Source organism: Amaranthus tricolor, chromosome 3 (assembly GCF_026212465.1).
Source record: "Amaranthus tricolor cultivar Red isolate AtriRed21 chromosome 3, ASM2621246v1, whole genome shotgun sequence".
Taxonomy (NCBI): domain Eukaryota; kingdom Viridiplantae; phylum Streptophyta; class Magnoliopsida; order Caryophyllales; family Amaranthaceae; genus Amaranthus; species Amaranthus tricolor.
Genome location: NC_080049.1, coordinates 30,892,138 through 30,916,921, shown reverse-complemented (window position 1 = coordinate 30,916,921; position 24,784 = coordinate 30,892,138). Strand labels below are relative to the sequence as shown.

The following is a 24,784-nucleotide window of genomic DNA, read 5'->3' as shown; positions in this document are numbered from 1 at the left end:
TTATATTATAGTAAATTGAGATTACATATGCTATTTATTATTGCGTTGTAGTTCTCTCTTGCACGTTATATAAAAGGGACTGCAGAGGGCCTATCTCAAAGCTCCGTTTATGATGAGATCATTGGGTCATTCAGGGAATGGTTTGAAATACATTCTCCCGTGGAAATTAAAAAATAAAATATGGTAAGCACTATATAAATGTAATTCAGGAGTAGGGTAAATTGTTATTTCTTGAATTTTGAACACATTTTTTGTTTTAATTCAATTTTTCATACCCTATCAACGGGTAGGTCACTACGTGCTGGTTGTTATTGACTGCTTAAAACAAGAGGTTTGCTATTTCGATAATGTTCATTGACCTGACAGTGAGCAAGTAATTCAAGTGACAACGACATTCGTATGTTATTCCTTATTAGTGGACGAATTACTATTTATGTATTTCTTATTTATTAATCCCATTGAAAAATTTGGTAAATATTATGACCTTTTGTTTTGTTTTTCTTGTAGCGTGGTATTTTTTTCAGTTTTTTCTTGAGTGTGTAGAGCATCTGGAGGCTGATGCAGTTCTAAATTACAAGATCAAGATGTTAAGTTGTCGTGGACTGTATGCAATGGTAGCCTTGATTGTTGGCTATATCTTGCGTACTTTATGGAGTAGTATCAAGGAAATGCTGATATAGAACCATTGTTCGAGGTTAGAACATTCCCTTTTACTTTTTAATACAAGTACATCTTTAATTTTTCATATGAATTGATGTTCTGTTGCGATATTGGCACGAATGGGATTTGGCATTAGGATAGATATAAATTGATATTATACTATTATAAATTAGCATTTAGATGTGATATGTTTTTTTGTTTTCTTGATGGCTATGTGATCGTAGATTGTACCGTGCTATGGTATGCGCGAGGATTTTGCTGAGTGATTTGAGCAAGAGTAGAGACGATCTAATACGCAATGCTGAATACTTTGCTAATAAAGACAAGAAAAAACGTTTACCGTTGATCAATTCCATCCGTGCAAGAGAAAAGGAGCACATGGAAATGGAGAAGCAAAAAAACAAAGAGCAATTGGAAAGGGCCAAGCTTGCAAAGAAGGAACAAATGGGAAAGGCAAAGCTCGAGAAAAAAGAGCAGATGGAGCAAGCTAAGAAGAGTAGGCCAAAGCAACTTGTTATTAGAAAATAACGACCCCTACTAACAATTGATGTACATTTTCTGATTGAAACACTTATTATTCATAGAACTTGTGTTTTATTTTTGCACCAAGTTCATCAACATTTCAATTAGGGATTATATATTTTGTGTTTAAATACCTTGAAATTGGTATTGGATATGGTATAGATAACTGTTATATGAAAGCAAGTTGAACAAATACTTATTTTATATTGGGATTAAGTTATATAAATGGAATTTTTATGATAATGCAAATTAAATATATAATAATAAGTTGGAATTAAGTTGTTTAAAATTGGAATTATGTCATGATAAATTGGTATTATATCATGATAAATTTGAATTAATTGCAACATATAATATATATATATATATAAGTTGGGATTACATATATTGAAAATTGACATTAAATAAAATGAAATCGATATTATAACATGATAAGTTGGATTGTAAGTAGGGATGGTCATGGGTCCAGAACCCTGTAGGACCCGCCCCGGACCCGCCCCTTTTATAAGAGTCTGGGTCTTAATTTTTGAGACCCGTCGGATCCGGGTCCGGGTCTGGATCCAATTTTTTTTTGACGGGTCCAGGTCCGGGTCCTAAGGTGAAGACCCGGACCCTAAACTTTTAAATTTTAAATTTTATATTTTTGAATTATGATATTATGAATGGATGGGCGTGGGAGTGGGCCATTCTCATTCTCAATTATTTACTTTTATAAGCCTTGCGTTGCCTCCTCTTACTGAGATTACAGTGTTGGTCTTCCACTGACTACTTTGCTCTATTTTCATATCCTTCTTGTTCAGAAATGTTCAAGATATGGTAACTTTTTCAAACAATTTTGTTGACGGGATATAATCTAATTATTTTGTAATACGATATATTTTGTATTTGAATTTCATGGACTCGAACAAGTATTAGTAATACGATAATAAGTTGCTTACAAAAATACAAAAAAACTCGAAAAAGGTTCAATTTTGACAAATCAAAGAGGCTTTGTATAAGACCCATTAAGGACCCTAGACCCTGTCAGACCTGTAGGGTCCGGGTCCGGGTCTGAAAGTTTTGGACCCTTAGGGTCCGGATCCGGGTCTGGATCCAAAAAAAAATAGGGTTTGGGTCCGGGTCTGGCCAGACCCGCTCCAGACCCGCCCCATGACCATCCCTAGTTGTAAGATTGTTTAAATTGGAAATATATCTTGATAAGTTGGTATTAATATTATACATTATAGTATATGTAAGCTGGGATTAAATATTTTGAAATTTGGCCTTAAATATATTGAAATTGGGATTATAACATGATAAATTAGAATTATGATTGTGCAAATTAGTGTTTAATAAAATCTAAATTAGACATACACATAAAATCATGATCCCACCACGATACATTATATTATATGTGTATTTGGTGTTATTGAACCAAATTCCCTTTTAGACGAAGAATATTTTCTTTTTTCAAAGTGTCCTTTAACTCCTTTTCTCCTCCCCTTTGTCACTAATTTTTCAGGGTCAAGCACATCACACTGTTCCATAACACCATTTGTTTGTTACCAACATTGCTGAGCTGGGTTTTCTTGCATTGTATGGTTTTTCACAACTTCATTCCCCTTTGCATAGAGGTCCTCAACAATCTTTCGTGCACCTTTATCGCTTTCTATCTTAAGAACAAGATTGTAAAACTTACGACTCATATCATGCCTCCACTGTAAGGTTATCGTCTTTAGCTTCCATGCACCGTCCTCTTCATCAAATGTTCTCGTAGTGTCGCTAAACATTCTCTCCCACACTTCCTTTTTAGCATGTTTCGTCTAGCGAGTTAGTATATACTTCTCAGCAATCTTAGATACGGAATGATTTCTTTAATACCCTTAAGCAATGGCAACACAACCAACCGCTTGCCTTAAAGTTCTTGCAACTGCAAATTACACTAATATCTCCTTGAAGATCAAGATAAGCAACCATTTCAACACAAGATGAATCTTCATCTACTCAAACTCTGCAATTTCTCATTATGTTGGCTTTTAGTGTACCATAAATTGGCCTTACGTATCATATAAGTTGGCATTAAAATGCAAGAAGTTGGTATTTAGTATATAATCAAAAGCATTACCTATAGTTTTGTATCCCGTTAATTTGATTGACCTCACATATCGAACATGCTATTGTTGTTTTAAAGTCCTCTTCGAAATCTCTAAACAAGCTTGCAGTGTAAGATTTCGGACGCATGCTTTAACAAACCAGTTAGCCGTAAGTTAGAGGTTGGTCTTGTGCGAGAACAGTAAAACTCAGCTTCGATCTCCTGTTTCCTCCATCTTTCCACTGTTTCCTTAAATATCTTGTAAAAATACATTAGACTGGTTGTTTTTGTTGCATTAAATCTCAGTGCGTGGTTTGTCAATTCACTACGTTGGGAAGATAAGATTCTAGCTGAGAAAAAGTCCCTACTCCACCCAGTACACCATTTGTGTCTTATGTTGTACAATCGATTGAACCATTTGTAGAAGTCTTCATTTTCTTGCAATTTATACGTGCTGACCATGTTTTTCCAGCAATCTTCGAACTCAACCTTCACTATTACAACCCATTAAGCACTAGTGGAAAGCATGCTTGAAGTTGGCATTTGACTTTAAAGTACCGAATCGTGCCACAACATTTTTAAGGAGGTGCTACAAACACAGTCTATGCTTTGAACTTGGAAAAACCTAATCATTTCAACTCATATTAGTTTGTATAGGTATATCATAAATTGACATTAAAATACAGTAAGTTGGTATTTAATATACAATATACTGGTATTAAAATATAGTAAGTTGAATATAAAGTATAGTCATCATTTTGTTTTTTTTTTTTTTTAATTAGGCATTAAAATATAGTAAGTTGGTATTTAGTATACAATATACTGGCATTTAAATGTAGAAAAGGAATTATTGCCTTCAACATTACAACATCCTGATCTGTGAATATTGATGTCGGTGATTTGTCGTTCATTACTTTTTTTTAAATTAGACAAGACCCACTCAAATGATTCAACCTTCTCATCTACTATAAAAGCACAACTGAACATGACAATGTTCCAATGATTATTTATCCCGACGATAGGACCACATATCAAATTGTATCGATTAGTCCGATATGTTGTGTCAAAAATGACGACATCACCATATATTTTATAATCGTTTCTCATCATTCCATCACACCAAAATAGTGCCGAGAGTTGTTCTTGTTCATTTAACCTCACCCGGTAAAAAAATTGGGGATCCTTCTCTCCCTCGAATATTAATTGATCGATTACACTTTGAGCATCTTTACCCTCTATCGCTTTCATCCGTATCCTGTTATCATGGAGAAAAAAAATGCACGTTAAAAATAATGCCAAATTATTTAAGTGTAATGCCCACTTCATGTGATCATAAATCCATTTTACATATTCTTAATACCAACTTACATCATAGTTCATATTTGTATTAACTATATTAAGCATTCAACCATTTAGATAATACCAACTTACATAACACACAGTTCCAATTTATTTTATACTAATGCCAAATTCTACAGGGTCTAATTCCGTCACACATACGTGTTGACACAATTGATGTGATCATGTAGGGTGTGGCCCACAAATTCGTCACCTCCAGCATCCTTTGAAAAATATCGATATGTTATGGTAGGTTTGATATTTGCATCCTCAAATGCTTTGATCGTTTCTATCTTGTGTATAATGGAGTTATGCCTCTCCGATCTATGGAGATGTTGCCATTCTATCCTTGTCAATTCATGTGTGTGTAGAGTAATATGTTGCTTCACGTAGTATAAGCCGCTTTCTCTGTCTAATTTTAGTCTGACTCTAGCTTTACAGTCACTCTTTGTAATTGAAATTAGCTTGGTTTTCTTAGAAATGGTGTTACTTCATCCGGAGCATGATGTGTTAATAAACAAAATTTTAAAAATAAATACATACATAAATAAATAAGAGAAAAAAAAATAGATCTCCTCCTATTCACTGTACAACCTCGGTCACCCACCACCACCACCACCACCACCACCACCACCGTACTTCACCATCCCCTCCCCTTACCCTATAAAATCAAACTTAAAATTAATTAAATGTTTACTAGAGGTATACTAAATGACTACGGTGGTGGGTGAATGACATAATGACTGAATGATGCTTCACCAGCCAATCTGTCGATATGTTACGCATCAATTATAGTTATACAACCCCAAATAAACATACTCGAACTCAAAAAAACTTCCCTAGCCCTTTGTTTTGCCCTTATATATAATTTTATTCAATTCCATTAAACTTGAACTAATTTTAAACCTGACAAATAAATTATATATATATTTTTTTATTTCCAAATCAAAATCCATAATTATTGCACTATTAAAACAATCTTATTTACAATAATCCACTACAAAACTAATTTTGTATTATTCCTCAAAGAGCAATCTCAAGCACACATACAAAGACAATAGCTATTTTGGGCCAAAGAAACCCTTACATAGTACTCGTAATTTCTATTAGTCATTTTTCATCTTGAGCTTCAATTGAATGTGTTTTCCGAACTAAGTACTCGCCTATTGCTACTGTTCTACATTTACATTACATATAGACATACTACTACCAGTCTAACTTTGCTCTTCTCTCCTCACTGCCCTAACTTTCCAATCTTGATATATTTCTCCTCAAATCCCATTTCTTCTGTTAATTTATCAGCAATGCCGGCCCCTGATATCTTAGGTGACCGCCAATCTGGCCAAGACGTCCGCACCCAGAACGGTTTTTCTCTTACTGCTATTATTTTCCCTAATTGCATCTCTTTGCTTAAATTTTCTGAATCTGGGATTTTTTCTGTGTTCGTTGTTTTTGCAGTGGTTGCATGTCAAGCAATCGCCAATATAGTTAAATCCTCCTTGGGTCCTGTCGGTCTCGACAAGGTATAGCTTTGTTCGTCTTTTTTTTTTTTCTTGTTAATATTGGTGGGTTTTTCATTAATCTTATTTAATCCTTGTATTTAAAGCGTTGGTGATGTTGTATTCAACTTGATTGAATTTTAATTTGCGTTTTTTCAAAATGCTCAGATTTTGGTAACTAGGGTTTTTATTTTCGTTTGTGTTATTGTATCTGTCGAATTTGGAATTTTGGCATTATTTTTGGAGTCTATCGATGAATTATTCATAAATGAAATGAATAAAGTACGTGTGACACTGTTAAGGATTGCGTTGCGATAATACTGCTTAAATGTTACTCCTTTAGTCCTTAATGAGTTGTTTTGAGCTGTGTTACTTGTACATAGATCTAAGTATTGGCCTTCGATATGTGTCCGATAGTCTGACTCAATACCTGAAATTTTAGCGTATTATGAACTAATAGGTATTAATTAAAAAGAATTGGAAAATTGGATTTTAAGCTAATTTTTAATCTACTTAGTTGTGTTACTTTGAAACTTGAAAGAACAAAGCCCATAGATAACAAGTGCTACCAGTCATTTTACATCAAAATACAAGGTAAAAGGTAATGATAACAAGTTAGTTGTCCTCTTAGTTCTGAAAAAAAAAGTGAGGTGTCCTAAGACGCTAAGCTTTTATATACCTCTAGGCACTAAGCGGAAGTGCTAGCCTTTGAGTATGAGGCGCCCTAAAACCTGCACATTATTATTTTAGTTTAACCAAAAGAAAATAGAAGCACAAATGAAATAATGACATAAAATGTTGAGTAGAAAAAAAACAAGAATAAGATAAAACAAACAAGATGAGTGTGGTTTGTGCACATTAAATGTGCTTCCGAGGCTAAGACCACAAGGCACTCTAAAGCGTTTGCCATAAGGAATTGCCTCACTTAGCCTAGCCCTTTCAAGGCGCCTATTGCCTAACTCATCTTCTGTCCAAGGGGCTAGGCTTAGGCGTTCCTAGGCAATCTTTTTTAGACCAAGCTTGTCCGACATGTGTCTTGTGGGTGTGTCCTATAATGTTGACACAGAAATGACAACTACATGTGTCTTGTCTAGATAACATAGATTTTGAGACAACTCGAACTAAAATCAGTCGTGAATTGTGGTTATAGTTTAAAAACAAGGTCGCATCGCATTGCATTGGCTGTATTGTAAAAAACGTTGTAAAGGTTTTCAAAAAAAGAACCAACATTTATGAGTTAATAAAAAAAAAGGCATTTTGGGTCGTATCAAGTGATATCTCATGCTTCTGACTGATATTTTGGTGTTACGATAACCAAATTACTATAGTTACTGCACCACGTTTCGTTACCACATTTTTACACAATGATTGTGGTTGATCTATTTGCTAATTGTTATGAAACACACTGCTGGTTATTATTGACTTGGTCCCTAAGAAGATACAGATACCCTATTAATTACCTTCGATTACATACCATCAAAAATAATTAAAATGCTAATTTTTGGTATTGTAAGAATACTTGTTAGCATTATCAATGTTCAAGAGGTAGAAGCTCCAGAAAGTATGCTGCATTTACCTATTATCTACAGGCCATTTTTTGCCTGTTGTATCTAGAAGGCTGGACGCACATGTAAGCTTTTGAATCAATAGTCTGATGCAGTAATGCTACATTAAACGTTTGTCTGCTAGCGATTATTTCCTTTTGTATTTAGAAGGCTGCATCTACAATTCCACATGTGAACTTCTGGATCTTCCGGTGTCCACATTTTAATTATTCTGATTCATATTACTCCTTCAGGTTTTTGTTATTTGGCAAAGATTATCTAATTTCAGTATTTTTAATGCAGATGCTGGTGGATGATATTGGAGATGTCACTATCACAAATGATGGTGCTACTATTCTTAAGATGCTTGAAGTTGAGCATGCTGCTGCTAAGGTACTTGAATGTGCTTACTAGTGTTGGATTGCTACGTTCCTTGAGTATTTAATTGTAGCTGATGTTTCCATTTACCTCTAGGTGCTTGTGGAGTTGGCTGAACTTCAAGATAAAGAGGTTGGAGATGGAACAACTTCTGTCGTTATTTTTGCTGCCGAGTTACTTAAGGTAAGTTGCAACTTGTTGTCTCTCCAATCATATTATTGCTATACCTTACTACTTTGATAAATCAGTATAGTTTTGGTTTTATTGAAGCTTCAATGAATTTATATGGTTTTTGTTGCAGAAAGCGAATGAATTGGTGAGGAATAAGATTCACGCAACATCTATAATAAGTGGATTTAGGGTTAGTACAAGAGCATTCTTTGGCTTGTCATTTGACTTAATCGTTGAGTTTTCAAATAAGTTAAAGTTTTTAGGTGTATATATAAACTTCTGGCAATCTAATATGTTGCACAATGGCCTTTTTTAGCTTGCTATGAGGGAAGCATGCAAATATGTGAATGAGAAACTTTCCGTTAAGGTATGAACCTGTTTTTATTTTGATTGATGTGGTTTCAAATTTGATTGTGTGTCTTGGAAGAACTAGATTCTTTCATGTAGAATTTTCTTTTGCCAGAATTTTATCATCCTGTTCGACTTCATTCATTTAACCACGTTTCTCGGTTTTTGGTAACTATTTTGTTCAAGAGTTGTGACTTGTGAGTTGTGAGGCTCGAATTTTGAGTAATGCTATGCTTTTGGATTTTTGATGATCTCAATGGTTGCCCTTGTCTTCTATTTTTTTGGATTTTTGATGATTTCAATGGTTGCCCTTGTTTGGTTTGTTTGAGGTTTATTTTGCATGTTTTTTTGTGAAAGTGCAGAAAATTTATTAGATATCACTTTTTTAGGACAAATTTTTAATGCAAAATTTACCCTAAAAGGAATTGAAAGTTGTGAGATGAGAAATGCTTAATCAGATGCTTGAGTTTAAATCAATATTGCTTTCTTGTAATGTCCTTGTGACATTGAAGAAGAGATAAGAATGGTTCTTTCTTTTCACTGTTTGTGATTGTTTACCAACTCTCTTTGTGACTTGAAGTCCCTTTGCCATTTTGTCTGTTACTAATTCACTCTTTACATTATTGTAATGAATTTATAGGTTGAAAAGCTTGGCAAAGATTCGCTTGTGAATTGTGCGAAGACATGCATGTCATCAAAGTTGTTAGCAGCGGATAGTGACTTCTTTGCAAGCCTGGTATGCTTTCTTGTTCTTTATGTGTATTATTGATCTTCGTATTGAAATTTGTTTGATACTACCTTCAGCTTTTTATGGGTTTTCTAGGGGGTTTAAGCACTTGATTTTCATATTGAAAGTTGATATATTGAAAATAAATTCATACCAATTCAACAAAGTTTGACATGCATACATTTGTTTTTATATAGTGTTAAAACATTGTTAAACTAGGGTTTTATAAGCGTATAGTACCCTTAGTTCAATAAGCATGAGACACACTAAGAATTAAGAAACAAGGGGCTACGAGACCATAGGCCAAAAGCAAGACCACATTGTATTGTATCGGGCCATTAGCTAATTTGTAAAGGTTAAAACGTAACTTAGCGCTCGTGCTGTCTCTCCTTTCGAATTTTGATGCTTGAAATAGAACTATTTTTGTGCCTTTTAAACTCTTTGAAGTTGGTCTTTCGCTATATCTTTCGTATTTAAGTGGATATGGGGGCCTCAAGCTTGCTGAAATAATGTTAGCTTAATTTGCCAATTTATGCTCAATAATTTTGTTAATCACACGCTTGTCTTTTGTGTTCTATAATATTCGATTCCAAGTGGCAATGTCTAGTTGTACACACATTTATCTTGGCAGTGTTTCTTCCCATCTTGATACTTGATGCATATTAGTATGCTACCATTCTTACACTTTGATTTAAAAACCTTAAAATATTACTTTTGTAATAAGTTTCACCTTTCATATTCAAAACTGTCCTTTGCAGTAATTTTTGACTTATCAAGCCTAAGTTGCGCTCTCTGTGCTCTTGAAGTCTTCTTCCTTTATTTTAAGACAAATTTTCCTCGTGATTGTATATGTTAATCTAGCAATTTTTCTTCCCTCAAGTGTAGTTAGTAGTTTCTCTATATGTGTCTTATGCATGGATATAATTTAATTTGTGATAATTTTTGGAGCAGGTAGTAGATGCGGTTCAGTCTGTAAAAATGACAAATGCTCGTGGTGAAGTCAAGTACCCTATCAAGGTTTGTCATCACTTTGGTCATTTCCATGTTTATGCAACACGATTTTGTGATGAAAATAATTTGTGGCCATTACAAAGTTATGGGACTTGGTCCTACATATGGGCAACTGATGTGGGTTTTATAGAGTAAATGAGCACTCTCACTTACTAGGCTAGTCTTTTGGGTGAGTTCTCTCATTTAAAATGGTTTCAGAGTCAACTCGGATTAGTGGCTTGGTTTAAGCCAATCGTGACCTATGAGGACATTGGGCCTCATTACAAAGTTATGGAACATTGTCCCACGTCATTTGTATGGGCAACTAATGTGGGGGTTTATAGAGTAAATGGGCTCTATCACCTACTAGGCTAGTCTTCTAAGTGAGTTCTATTGTTTGTTCTGTAACATATTACTTCCCTTTCTCTCGCATATTATTTTATTTTATCTGCGCCTATGGCATGCAAATCTGACGTTTCTTATGTTCCAGAGCATCAATATTCTTAAAGCTCACGGAAAAAGTTCTAAGGAAAGCTATTTGTTGAGAGGATATGCTCTTAACACCGGCCGTGCTGCTCAAGGGATGCCCACTCGTGTTGCTCCAGCAAAGATTGCTTGTCTCGACTTCAACCTCCAGAAAACAAAAATGCAATTAGGTGTTCAAGTTTTAGTCAATGATCCTAGAGAACTTGAGAAAATTCGTCAAAGGTATCTGTTCTAATTTGTACTTAGCTAGTTTTGAATTATATTGGGTTTATACAGTTGTTACTTATCTGTTATTGGGTGTAGGTAATCTGTTTTCGCTTGATCAAGAAGGATAAATAATGATACTAAAGAAAAAAGCTTTTAATTGGCATTTTATGTTCTATAATATCTTGTTTTATCTTTTACCATCTCCTTGTAACTTTTGGTCAAAAAAAAAATTTATTTTAGCTGTCATCATGTGTATATTTTTTTTCTACAGAGAAGCGGACATGACCAAAGAGCGTATTGAAAAGCTATTAAAAGCCGGAGCAAATGTTATTTTGACCACTAAAGGCATTGATGATATGGCACTCAAGGTAAGATTTTGTTCTTTCTCAAATCTCTACCGAAGTTTTGTTGTTGACTACTTTGATTATCCTCATAGGTTTATGCTATTTGTTCCCCCTATTGATAAATGAGCTTGGTCAAATACCACATGTGCAATGCAAAGTTGGACCTAATATATTGTTGATTTGGACTAATTATCCTTTGTGTCGTTACTCTCTCCTTCTGTTTAAATTTGGTTCTTTGTATACTACCTTAATGATTATTGTAACTTGCTAATTGGTAATTTACTCTAGTGAAAATGATTTTCCCCCTTCCTTGGTATTGTTTAAAAACTTAAATTGATCCACGACTAAACTAATATTTTTTGAGTCTTGGATGCTTGATGTATTAAGTCATGACCCTTTGAAATTAACTTATTAGTTGGGTGCATGTTTTCAATTAAATAATTAGTAATAATTGTTAAGACTTGTTGATTTCAGCAACTACTTATTGATCTTTTTGATGTTCTTTTTATCAGTACTTTGTTGAGGCTGGTGCCATTGCTGTTAGACGTGTTCGGAAAGAGGATATGCGCCATGTAGCCAAGGCCACTGGTGCAACAATGGTATGTGAATGCATATGTAACAATATCAGCTCTTTAATTGGCTGTTGTTCTGATGTAATTTTGTCAGTCCCATTCTGTACAATATTGGATAAGTGAACACCCTTTTTCCCTCAAAATGAATAGGTACAGTTGAGTAAATATGTTCTATTCTATTGATGTGTTTGAATACACTGCTAAGCTGTTTCGGAAAGAGGCTTTGATGACTTTCTGCATTATTGATTTTGTTCCTTTTCTCTTGCTTTCTTCTTTGTAAGTTGTGATTTGATGAGAATTTTGGCTTATCTGCATGTGTAATGTTCCCCACTTACAACATCCAGTGTCTTCATAGGTCTTATTTTTGTAGTTGTCGGTCTGATGTTTTGAAATGTAACAAGATCATAGTTTCTGCTTCCAGTTTATTGCTTCGTTTAAACTTCAAACAATTATTATCCACTTCTTGGGCATTTTCGAAATCAATACTTAGAAGGCGCTTACGGCTAATGTAACAGATTACTTCATTCCTTAAAGTTAAAGGTTTGTAGCGATGACTGCAACTAAATTTGGTTAGCATCTGATTCATTACATGCTATAACCCTTAAAAGAACGCAAACTATAATAAAATTTTGAGCAAATGGAGAGTTATTGATGTGGGAAGGTAAGTTTAAATAATAGCAACTTTCCACGCGGGAAGTTTGCATTATCCAAGACTCTTGGCACAATTACACTGCTCGCTGTGGACCTTCTCAGCTAGTACATACTGTGCTGTGCATATACATCTAATAACCATTGAATAATGAGCTGATGCTTCTTTGCCTTTTCAGGTTCCAACATAGCTTTCCCCTGATTGACTTGATATGTTTTTATGTTCTTTCTTTCGTTCTTTTTTGCCTCTTTTTTGGTGTTATTCTGTGAGTGATGACATTACTTTTGGAAATTTGTTATGGACGATCTCTCATGTTGATTTGTTTTGGATCATGGAGCCCATCCCATATGTTGGGAACTTGGGATTTAGTCTTTGGCATTGTTGTGCATTTGTCACATGTTCCTTTATATATAAAATGCTCGTTGGGATGATTAGTTGGTGGCTGATGCTGAATTCAATGTGTGGAGTGTTCCTAGTGAAACGAGTCTATGTGAACTTATTGCTTCCCTTTTTTTAGTTAATTCTGTTGTTCTTGATGTAGATTTGACTAATATTGAACTTATATCTTGCATTCTATATGAAGTCTTGAAATACCTTGACGTGTTATTCATTTATCATTTTCTGTGAATGGCTACAGGTTTCTACTTTTGCTGATATGGAAGGTGAGGAAACTTTTGATTCATCATTTCTTGGACAAGCAGAAGAAGTTGTAGAAGAGCGTGTTGCAGATGATGATGTTATTATGATCAAAGGAACAAAAACAACTAGTGCGGTGGGTAGCTTATTATAAAGTTGATTGTGTTAGATATGTAGAATTTTATTAATGAGGTTGTGACTTCAATTTAAGACGATTTCATTCCTCTTTGCCTCAGGTTTCTTTGGTCCTCAGAGGTGCAAATGACTACATGCTTGATGAGATGGAAAGAGCTTTGCATGATGCTTTGTGCATTGTAAAGAGAACTCTGGAGTCTAATACAGTAAGTCTCCTGCAGAGTCATACGTTTGGAGTTCAATTTTTTGATAAAGCAAGTGGTCTCTTTGTTTGCCAGCGTAGATGCATTCTTGTCAACTTCATTTTAAAATTTTCTGTTTCACTGTGTTCTTGTGATTGTCTTTTGAAGTTATTGGCAAAGGAAATTTAGTTACGTTTTATAGAACTTGAAATAGAGCATTGTAATTCATCGCTTCGGAAGTGAAAGTTGTATGTTAGGTCTTTTATTTATGTATATTTATATCAACAGAGACTTTTTCAGAAAATTTTTTGCTTTTGATTTGCATTTTGGCCTATGTTGCAACTATAATTCAATCATTCATTAGTGTAACTTTGTTTAATAGATGTTAGTTATATAATTCAGAATATTCTCTCATACGAGACATCAGTGATATTTTACCTTTACTGGATCTTGGGTAGAGTTATGGGCAGCTCCTGCTGACCCTTCGGGAACAATGAACTTCTGTGACGGAGATTCTCTTTATCTCTTGCATGCTAATGTCAAAACACTGAAGATTTTTGGGGGATCTGCTTAGGTGTTTTGCCAAATTTGATGTTTATTTTGATGAAATCCTTTTAATTCATATTTGTTGGAAATGCTTTTTAGGAAGTTATTTACCATGTATTTATAAGTTGAACTTCCTATGTATCCTGATTGATGCTGATAAAATAGCAATTTGGGTGTTTTAATTCTTAAATTGACCATAAAGGACTGTTGTAGCCGTTTAGGTTACAACTCTTGGCGAAAATTTGCTCGAGTCTATAGTGTTCAGTATGCCATATTGTTGAACATGTAATGTTGAAAGTAAAAGATGTTGTTTGGGAAACATTTTAATTATCATAACTTCATATTTGGTAAATATAGACTTTTGAGCATAGAGTGAGTACTCTTCAACACCTTTATGGTACATTGTAAAATATGTAGATCCATGATTGGACTGTTTTATATTTTGTGATGCATTCTAAAAGGGAATTAAATTGGTAGTTTCTTATACCGCCTTCGAAAATAGGGAATAACTGTTGTGTATAATAATATTCCTTTCATTTCTAATGACTCAGGTAGTAGCAGGTGGTGGGGCGGTTGAGGCTGCATTGTCTGTGTACTTGGAGTACCTGGCTACAACATTAGGATCCAGGGAGCAATTGGCAATTGCAGAATTTGCTGAAGCCTTGCTTATCATACCTAAGGTGTCCTACTTTTTAAAAAGAAGTTATTTGTGACCCTTAAAATTTTTTTTGGGTTGTGAACTTGTGAGCTCTAGCTTAGATTCTTGTGTGTTCTTTTTCTACAGGTTCTTGCTGTAAATGCTGCGAAGGATGCAACTGAGCTTGTTGCTAAGCTGCGAGCTTACCATCATGCTGCACAGACCAAGGCTGACAAGCAGCATTTGTCAAGGTATTATTTGTGTGCCCACTTTTCTAACCTCCATTTTCGAGGTACATTTTGCTTTTTATTCTTGCATGAATGTGTATCCCTGCATGTCGTGGAATGAAGAATCTTATTTTAGATAAAATGGCCGATTCCTGAAGTACCTGTTTTATGATTATTGGTTAAAAAGTTGCACCAACAGGAAATTGCTTTTTAGTGGTAGCCTTCAGACAGACTGAACTCTGATAAGTAGACTATCATCACCTATCTGGAGAGAGCTTTACCACCTACAGCTACAAGCATTTGATATATGCGTTCTTGAGGTGAAAATAGCCCTTTTTTGAGTGTTAGGTGATGTCATATGATAAAGGTTGGTGAGTTTGATGGGTTATCTTTAGAGTGATGTACTTTCAAATGACCATATCAAAATTAAGGATTCGGTTGCCAACAAGGTGATAGATTTCTATAGCTTTCAATAATGGATTTAGGAGGTTTTATCGCATATTTTTCATTTTTGGTGGGTTCAATTGTCTTGTTATGCGTGTTAGTTTTGGCCTGTCTAGTATTGTAGGCTAAAATTGCATTGGCTATAATTGAGCTAGTTATGGTTGGAGTATTTCAAGTTTTTTCTCGAGGAAATTATATTCTCTTAGACGAAACTTGTTTTGACGCCAATCTGTTATGCACCTTGAAAGCTATTAGAACTACCAATCTATCATAAAACAAATCACACGAAAGGATTAGCTAAGATATGCACACTTAATTGAGTTTAATCCTTGAGTAATTGGCTTACTTCGGTAAACCTTTTGTCTGCAGCATGGGATTAGATTTGTACAAGGGCACTGTTCGTAACAATCTGGAAGCTGGAGTCATTGAGCCAGCAATGAGCAAAGTGAAGATAATTCAGGTAAAATTTACAGCCTTCAAATATTCAAAAAGAGACTTCTTATTCTTAAAACAACTGCCTCATAACTGTGTTGGGCTATAAGAATCAGTTCTCATTTTGTTCTAGCAAATTTAAACTGTATTATTGAAAAACGAATTAAATATTTGGTCTGGTTTAATTTGATATGGTTTGTGTTGTAGTTTGCAACGGAGGCTGCGATTACAATTCTTAGAATAGATGACATGATCAAGCTTGTCAAGGACGAAAGCCAAAATGATGAATAGAGATTTTGTTAGATGAAAACATGTAGCAGAGTGAATGCTCGGTCATTTACAGTTTTGGACATTACTTCATTTCCTAGTGGCAAGCTTTCATTGTTATAGATGATTTGTAAACGGGTTTTAGCTGCCTAGATTTTGTGCATGTTGAGATAGAAAATTGATCATGTAATGTAATTTATTGTTTCATTAGCTGTTCTCGTTACGACAGTAAAATGGTCAGCGTTTTATGTCGTCATGACTGATGAGAACGAACTAAAATTGGATATGCTTGAACCGTTGCCTTTTTGGTCCAGTTCATGATCCGAATTTTTAGTTGGCTTCCTTACGCACGCTTTGAAGTTTGAAGTTTGAAGTATGTCTCAATGTCTTTTTAAGACTTCAATATACGTATTTTTCTTAGTGTAGAGTCTGCCAATTTTATTTATTTTTGTCATCGAAACATTGAAGACGTGTTTTTTCAGCCATCAGCTTGAACATGACACCCTTCCGGCAATATGTTATTGTCTTGTCACGGTGCCTAAAATATGAACAATCCTTTATGTTTATGTTTGCATCGTATTCATGCTCCAAGTATGCAAGAAAAAAATATGGAATGAATTTTCTGATATAAGAAAAGAAGATCACAATATGCTGAATTTTTGTCAACTTCAACTATTGTTCGCTAAGCTGAAATTTAAACTTAGTTTTTATATTCGACATGCTTTTACTGGTAATTGACATGAAAAATTAGGTCATTTGCTTGTCGTATATGTTGTCACGTCAACAAAAATAATCCTATGTCAACAACCACCTCAGAAAGAAGACTACATTAACATTTATATAATTTATTATAATTTCACCTTTTCCATATATATATATATATATATATATATATATATACACACCTTATTTCTAATATTATGTCTTATTCAATTTATCAATCACATTTAATTTTTCACGGTATCTCTAATTGATTCTTAATTAAAAATTATGAAAAGTTGATATTAATAATCCTTATATTGAGACAAATCAAATAAGATCTCATATAGTATAACTATATTGAACTTATAAATTAAGAATAAAATATAATTTAAAAATAATAATTAAATAGATAAATGAGAGTAATGGTAGAATATGAAAAAGTAACTTTTTGTCATTTTTCTATTTCTTGGTCTGGACAAAAAAAGTACTTGTTTGTCACAATTTGGGTGGGGATATATTTTAATTTTCATAGTTGAAGTTTGCTGCTCAAAATTGAAGATTAAGTTTGCATCAAGGGAATTATCGTGAATTTCACACCCCCAAAGTAAAAGAGGATGTATGCTTTGCTTGATCTTTGGGATTTCCAAATCTTCAACTCATGGAACCCTAATTTTATTTTAATTCTTTGCTTCATCCATGCACATTCTGTAGATACCATCTTCTCGATTTTTCTTCTACTCCAGATATTCTCCATTACTCTATCTTTGCTATACTCGTATTTATTATTCAATTATCTTCAAATGGGATCGTTTCAGAATTTGCCATTTTCAGAAATTGTTTTAAATTGGATTACTTGTTTAATACCACTATTCAATTTTAATGGCCGAAGAAGATTCCAGTTTCGAGTTGACTCCCACTTGGATAATTGCAGCTGTTTGCTTCATTATCGTTCTCATTTCCCTTATTGCTGAACGAGGCCTTCATCGTCTAGGCAAGGTATCATTCTACTTCCACCATTTTAGATTACCAACACCAATATTGCCATAGATGTTTGAGTTAATTGACATTTCTTAGTATCTGTTGTGAACTTGATATACCTTTTTATGGAATTAAGACATAATATTGATATGAATAATAGTAAGATATAAGATATAAGATATATATCAAAGCTACTAGCAATATCTCTGTGAATTAAGTTATGTAGCACACCCTCATAAATAAGTGAGGGAAGGGTAGGGTAGTAGAGGTTCATCATCATCAACCCAATATGGCAATATTCCGCACGAAGAGGAAGGGTAGGGGTTATTTTTGCAAAATTTATATTGAAGTCTAAGTTATTACATGCCTATAATTATCAAATATAAATATAAATAAAACTTATGTAGCACAATCCTCAACATATCCGAGTACAAGCATAGTCAGCGTAAAACAGACAATGGATACCCCAAAAGAAAAACATATTATGAATGCTTTCATCTTTACCCTATGCCCCTATGCATCATGCTCTGAATGTCTCAAATCATGGTGCATTCAATTGCCATACTAGGCTACTTAGTGAAGCTTTAAATAAAACGCACTTTCGTCAAGCTTCGTGATTCATGATATGATAATTTTAAAAGCAATAAAACAAAGAAAAAATTATAAATCTACAATCATTAACTTGTGACGTGTTAATGATCTGCAACACTTATTTACTCCTTTCATTCCTTAAAGTTGTTCCCACAAGGAATGTTCACAGGAATTAGGAAAAATAGAATCATTTAGACTATAAATATATTATTTTATTGAATCATAAATTTGATGGAGGAAAAATACGTACGGACCATAAGTATTATAAAAATATTAAAATAAAGTTAGTGAAAAAAATTTGAAGACCTTAATTATTTGAATAAAGTTAGTGAGAAACATGTGGGAATCATAAACAATATGAAAATGTTAAAAATAAGTTAGCGGAAAATTTGGGAAGACCATAAGCATCATTAAAGTATTAAAATGAGGACGAACAAGGTCAATTATGTGCAAAGTTTGTGATATAAATGGAAAAGCTATTAATGGGTACAACAAATGTAATATCCCAAAATGACAAATGGGAACAACTTTAAGGAACAAAGAGAGTAGTACCTAAATTTTTTTGCTATACTCTTGTTCTATGACAAAGCCATTAATCACACATTTTTTTCTTTGAGTATTTTCTGTTTTTCTTATCTTTGTACCTCATAGATGTTTTGACTACTATTGTTGCTGTTGTGTAAATGATGTGTTTAATTTTTGAGGTTCCTTTGACATTTGTTCCTTTTTAAATAATAGTAGTGAATATTTGGAATTTGCAAGTTGTAACATCTATCTCTTTCTTTTGATTGTTTAAAGTGTCATGTTTCGTAAACTAAAAGCCATTCATGTTTGCTGACTTTTTTTGACATCTAGTGCTTAAAGAGTAACGGTCAAGAATCATTATTTAGTGCCTTGCAAAAGATTAAAGAAGGTAAGTTATTATATGCTTTATTTTGGTTTTGCTTTAAATTTTGAAATACTAGTAGTCTAGTACAGTAGGATTCCTTTTTATGAGATAGGTTATATACATTTGTGGTCCATTAATGGATTAGTGTGTTTCAATATCATTACATGTGTCAGTCTTTTAATGTGATTTGCAAAATTTTGCAATTTAATCCATGGAAAAACTATATGGTGCCTCTTGAGTTATGGATTTTATCCAATAACTGTAATACAGGGATGCAATAACTTGATTATTCAATCAGAACACACATTTACTTTTGATAAGGTTGCAGAATGGTCTTCTTTAGTTAAGCTTATGAACCATTATTGAAACAATTGTTTTGACAAACACTTACATTTTGTTTGGATAGCAAGAAATGAAGGGGAAATAAGGGGATAAATTCGGAAGGATGAAAGGATTTCTTTTTTGGATAACAAAAATGGAGGATTCATTTTCCATCCTTTTCCCTTCCATTCTAAACAAACAAGGTGCTCTCTCCTCCTTGCCCCTTTCCCTTCCTTTCTTTTCTCTCCTAATTTACTATCCAAACATAGTGTTAATGAAATGTGTCCATATCCGATAGTCTGTATGTTAATTGTTAAAATAAAGGTATAAAGTTCAAAGTGGCATTGCTTCTGTTGACTTTGTGAGCCTTGGCACCATTCACATGTCATTGCCTTTCCTCATAACATAATGGTATTCTGTCTTGTAATATTGCAGAGTTGATGCTGTTGGGATTTATTTCTCTACTTCTTACAGTCTTTCAAGGATTTATCAAAGACATATGCATTCCTAAACATCTTACATACTATATGCTACCTTGCAAGAGAGAAAATGTTGGCCATGAAGGAGGCACCCATAAAGATTATGCTTTTCAAACTTCATGGAATAAAAGACGACTGCTTGCTGAGGGTAGTAATCGGTGTGCAGAAAAGGTGCTAAAAATATGGTTTTCCTTGATACTCTTCTTTTTAACGCTAATGTCTTCTCTGTTTTTTTGATGTATTAAATCCACTGCTTTATATCTTACCAAATAGGTTATTATAAGAGTAATATATGGTTCTAATTCAATTGAACCTTCCTTTTTATGTTTGTCCAGGGACAGGCTCAATTTTTATCATTAGAAGCGTTGCATCATTTGCACATCTTTATTTTTGTCTTGGCACTTGTATATGTTGTCTTCTGTGCAGCGACCATGATTCTTGGAGGTCTGAAGGTATGTATTCCATGCCTTTAGTTCTTTTGTGAACATTCTCAGGCAATAATACAATCAAGATATTTAAATAAATTAAGTAGTCACTGCATAGAATTTCTGGCAAATTCAAACGTAATCTTAGTTATGTAGTTTTGTGAATTCAATAACTTTTTTGCTTCTTCAGTGGGTTTGCTGTCGAAGAATATGGCAGTCTATATTGTCTAGTAATTCATGGGGATTACTTATTAATTACTAACAAGCGTCAATTTGAAACATTCTCTTAGTTAGTTTTATCACTAGCTAGGGTAAGATTGCATACACCGATTCTTCCAAACTCCATCCTAGGTGGGAGCCAATTAAATGGCATTGGGTTAAAGAAATGAAAAGAACTACTATTAATTACTCAATTTGTGATTTACAGCCTGCTAAATTCCTTTTCTGATAACTTGCTACGTTTTTATAATTGTTTTGATGATTAACTACCTTCGATCGAATTCTCGGGAATTGCTGTCATTTTTTCCCATTCAGAATTTATTAAAGAAGTATTACTAACTAGTGAAGCATTTAGTGAAATAGGTAGTAACGTGCAAAATAAACTAGCCCAAACGAAGGTGGAAAAAAAATCCACTTGTGGTAAATTAAAAAGTATAATTCACAAGAAATATTTTGATTGTTATAATTCGCAAAATTGGTAAACAGAAGGCAATGATTTGCAGAATAATCTAAACTCACTAGTTTTTAGAAATGGCTTCTGCATCTTTGTTTGAATTTGATTAAATAGATAAGTTGGCTACCTTAATGGAACACCAAATTATGAGGAAAAGATACATTAGTGGTTTGGCTTTACATAAAGCTTTTGCATATAGAAACATATAAATTCTAAAGTAGGGTTCAAAGCTTGCACCACATTGCCCAACCTATGTACACCATTTTCTTGTTAGATGTAATAAAATAAATTATATAAAATTGAATAATACATTAATACTTTTATTTTTTCAAAGTACATCAATTGATTTGGAGACACAAAATACATACAAAGATGCCCATATGAATGGAACTATGGAAGAGAAGAGATAAACTAAAAAATTCCACAGAGAAAATATGAAAAACGATGGACTTTGGTTTTGTGATCCAATCTATTATGCATGTTTAACTGCTTCATATTTGTTATATAGGTACGAAGATGGAAACATTGGGAGGATGCAATACAACATGAGATTGCAAAATCAGAAACTGGTATGAGAAAACAAATTTTTATAAAGTTTTGTTTGTGTACCTACGTTGTTCTAGATGTTTATTGAAGTTTCTTTTGAACAAATGTTTCTTTTACCGTGAAGAATCAAATAGATTGAATAAGATTCAATCTCGGCATCGGTATGAGTTCATCAAGCAACGCAGAGGATATTCAACCATCATAGGTTTTGTTGTGAGTTTACAGTTCTACAGATACTCACTTTGTGATAACACAAGAACATGCCTATGTATTTTTAGTCTTTGACTCTAATTAATATCAATTAATCTGGTTGTATCATTTATTATAAGTTTGTGTGCTTTGCTAGATATCATTTGTCAAACAATTTTATGGCTCTGTCACTAAGTCGGACTACTTTACCTTGCGGCATGGATTTCTTATGGTAACTTAATCTTAATCTAGTTCAATTTTATACTTGCTAAACAGAAATTGGGTTTTCTTTACTTCAAGAGGGAAAGGAGGTGGGTGAGAAAGAGAGTTTTGATGATGTATTGATGTGACTGAATCATGTTTTTATTTTATTTTTTTATAGACTCACTGCCCGGCAAATTTCCGTTATAATTTTCACAAGTATATGCTACGAACTTTAGAATATGATTTCAAGAAAGTTGTTGGCATTAGGTAAGTGCACAAATATTTATTCTCAACTCCACTGAAGTGACTGTTCTATTCTTGTTAACAATGCTCCTGTTCTTTGTGCAGTTGGTACTTATGGCTATTTGTTGTGCTCTTTCTGTTGATCAACCTTAAAGGTATCATTCTTGAGTTACAAGGCTCTATTTCATTTCATATATTAATGTTTGTCCACATGGACTGATCCTAGCAAAGATAGGTCTTGGTTGGCAATTTTTTTACACTTTTATGATACAGATAATATTGGGTTAGTAGAATTGAAAACCTATATACTTAGACTGATATGATAAATAAAATCTTTTTTTTGAGCTATGCTCTTTAGAGGCTCAAGCATAGGGCTAAGAACTATCTGCCACCCCCCCCCCCCCCCCACACACACACACAAACAGCTAACTCCCTCATTCTCCCAGGCAAATTGCGATGCTCTGGAGAGATCACTGTCTTATTCTAAATACCTCTCACTCTATCACTGTGGTGTTACTTGTGTGATGGAATAATGTGATGCTTGTGAAATGCAGGGCTACATATATATTTCTGGTTGTCATTTCTACCGCTCATTGTGAGTTACCTCTGCAATTTGGAGAGAATATATGTGTACTTCAGTAATATATATCATAAATACATGCTTCAGTTTGTCTTCTAACTAGACTTGAGTTGAGAACAGCTTCTTCTTGTCGTGGGTGCCAAACTGGAACATATTATAATATGTTTGGCTGAAGAAATTGAGGAAAAAAAGGAGAATAAGGTCCAGAGCAGTCCAGAGATGGGTCCGAAAAAACCTTGGGTGAAGCCATCTGATAAGCACTTTTGGTTTGGACGTCCCAGTTTATTTCTGTACTTGATCCACTTCATTTTGTTTCAGAATTCATTTGAGATTGCATTCTTCTTGTGGGTCTTGGTGAGAAACAAACAACAAATCATTTCCATTCTTCTAATGCAAATTTTATTTTCTGATAATTATTTGTTATTTATATTCCAGTGCACTTTTGGTATCCATTCCTGCATCCTTGACAAAGTGGGCTTCATTGTCACCAAAATTGTTATCGGGTAAATACGATCTATTGCTTTCTTTTTGTCCCTTTAATTGTTTTTTAACTGTTCTTTATCTGTTCTGCATTGGACGTGCCAATTTTAGTCATTTGTATTGTGGAACTGCTAGACTTTGTGAACTTTAGAACTTAAGAAAATCAAATTGACCTCTTTGAAACCCGTTATAGATTTATTCCCTTTCAATAGCAGATTGTTGGCTACTGTTTATAAGATTCATCTTTGTTTCTTGCTAGCCTTAAGATTTCAAGCGTGATTTAGTGGGAGGACATCAATACGTCTATTGATGGATAGTGTGTAGTTGTGTACTATTTGAATATTGTGAATGTCGGGTTATTATGAAATGGAGAAAATTTTACTTTATGATTTTTTATAATGTGCTTTTGAGTTCTGTTACCAGTTAAATGCTTTAGAACATATCTCTTAGGCACTTAACTATAAGCTCTCAAAGACATTCACCTTAAGGAATTGCCTCGTCTAGCCCTATCAAGGCACCCAACCCAAGACGCTAGTCTTAGTGAGCTTTGATCAGTGCCAATTTTATTTGATAAAGACCATTACTTTGATTTTGCGGTAAAGTCTATCTATCCAAATTTGCAAATGTTTAGTTTTGTTACATTTTTAAAGCCATTTGTACGAATAGCTACTGATCAAGTGCTTTTTTGTTCTTGGTAGTTCTTAAATGTTTAAGCCTCCAATAGGGTATTTCTTCTTATATGACCTCAATCAGTTCAATCGCCATCCTGTGAAAAAGGAATATCCTTTGCCATTTTCTTACAAGATGAAGATTGGTTCTTTTGCATTAATCGCCTTCTCTACCCTTCATGTGACAGGTTGTTAGTCCAAGTGATGTGCAGTTACAGTACCTTGCCTTTGTACACTATTGTTACCCAGGTGAGCACTTAACTAGCATATTTCTTTGTCAACTTTAGGCTACTAATTAACTACCTGTTTCGTATGTTGCTAACTATTCTGTGAAGATGGGAAGCGCGTTCAAGGAAGGAATTTTCACCGAAAATGTCCAAGCAATCTTGAACGTATGGAGTAAAGATGCCCAAGAACACGGAAGGGGATCATCTACCTCGAACAGATTTCAGATGCAGAATATGGCTCCAGAACTACGGGAAATTGTTTCTCAAGAGACGGATTTCGGCGTAGAACGTAATACACCATAGCATGACAGAAAGCTGATACATCTTATTAGCTTTTAAACAGGGATTGCAAGACCCAACCTCAGACCACCTTTTTTCTACCCATTTTTGTAGTTCATAAAATCCCTTCATGTGACAACCATAATCAAAGCTAAAAAATGTATTTTAATTGCTGTGAATTTTACATCACAACCAAGTGACGAGTTTGAACGTTTTTCAGATATAATTTGGTTCATGTGTCCAATTATACCTTTATTGCATTCATGTTGGTTGAAACTACTCTTTTTGTCGTGTTTTA

The 24,784-nt window shown here is 33.9% G+C and overlaps 2 protein-coding genes across 7 annotated transcripts; both read left to right on the top strand.

Annotated features, from left to right (window-relative positions):
- The first annotated feature begins 5,650 nt into the window (after window positions 1-5,650).
- On the top strand, window positions 5,651-16,358 carry LOC130808210 (T-complex protein 1 subunit alpha-like). Its single transcript, XM_057673682.1, has 17 exons — window positions 5,651-5,956; window positions 6,050-6,114; window positions 7,938-8,027; window positions 8,109-8,195; window positions 8,314-8,373; window positions 8,500-8,550; window positions 9,172-9,267; window positions 10,210-10,275; window positions 10,739-10,956; window positions 11,213-11,309; window positions 11,798-11,884; window positions 13,144-13,278; window positions 13,379-13,483; window positions 14,557-14,685; window positions 14,790-14,893; window positions 15,683-15,773; window positions 15,953-16,358. The coding sequence occupies exons 1-17, from the start codon at window positions 5,896-5,898 to the stop codon at window positions 16,034-16,036; spliced, it is 1,626 nt and encodes a 541-aa protein (XP_057529665.1). The 5' UTR covers window positions 5,651-5,895; the 3' UTR covers window positions 16,037-16,358.
- An 845-nt stretch (window positions 16,359-17,203) lies between these two features.
- On the top strand, window positions 17,204-24,678 carry LOC130808790 (MLO-like protein 13). 6 transcript variants are annotated; one of them, XM_057674292.1, is made up of 15 exons: window positions 17,654-17,710; window positions 19,139-19,196; window positions 19,579-19,696; window positions 19,929-20,143; window positions 20,308-20,424; window positions 21,579-21,639; window positions 21,741-21,829; window positions 21,963-22,037; window positions 22,188-22,276; window positions 22,358-22,407; window positions 22,807-22,847; window positions 22,953-23,186; window positions 23,268-23,335; window positions 24,169-24,229; window positions 24,316-24,678. In XM_057674292.1, the coding sequence occupies exons 3-15, from the start codon at window positions 19,618-19,620 to the stop codon at window positions 24,508-24,510; spliced, it is 1,374 nt and encodes a 457-aa protein (XP_057530275.1). In that variant the 5' UTR covers window positions 17,654-17,710; window positions 19,139-19,196; window positions 19,579-19,617; the 3' UTR covers window positions 24,511-24,678. The 6 variants fall into 6 exon arrangements, with proteins under 6 accessions (XP_057530273.1, XP_057530276.1, XP_057530275.1 ...); XM_057674290.1 differs by lacking the exon at window positions 19,579-19,696 and having other exon boundaries at window positions 17,204-17,710; XM_057674293.1 differs by lacking the exons at window positions 19,139-19,196; window positions 19,579-19,696 and having other exon boundaries at window positions 17,204-17,710.
- The last annotated feature ends 106 nt before the right edge of the window (window positions 24,679-24,784 follow it).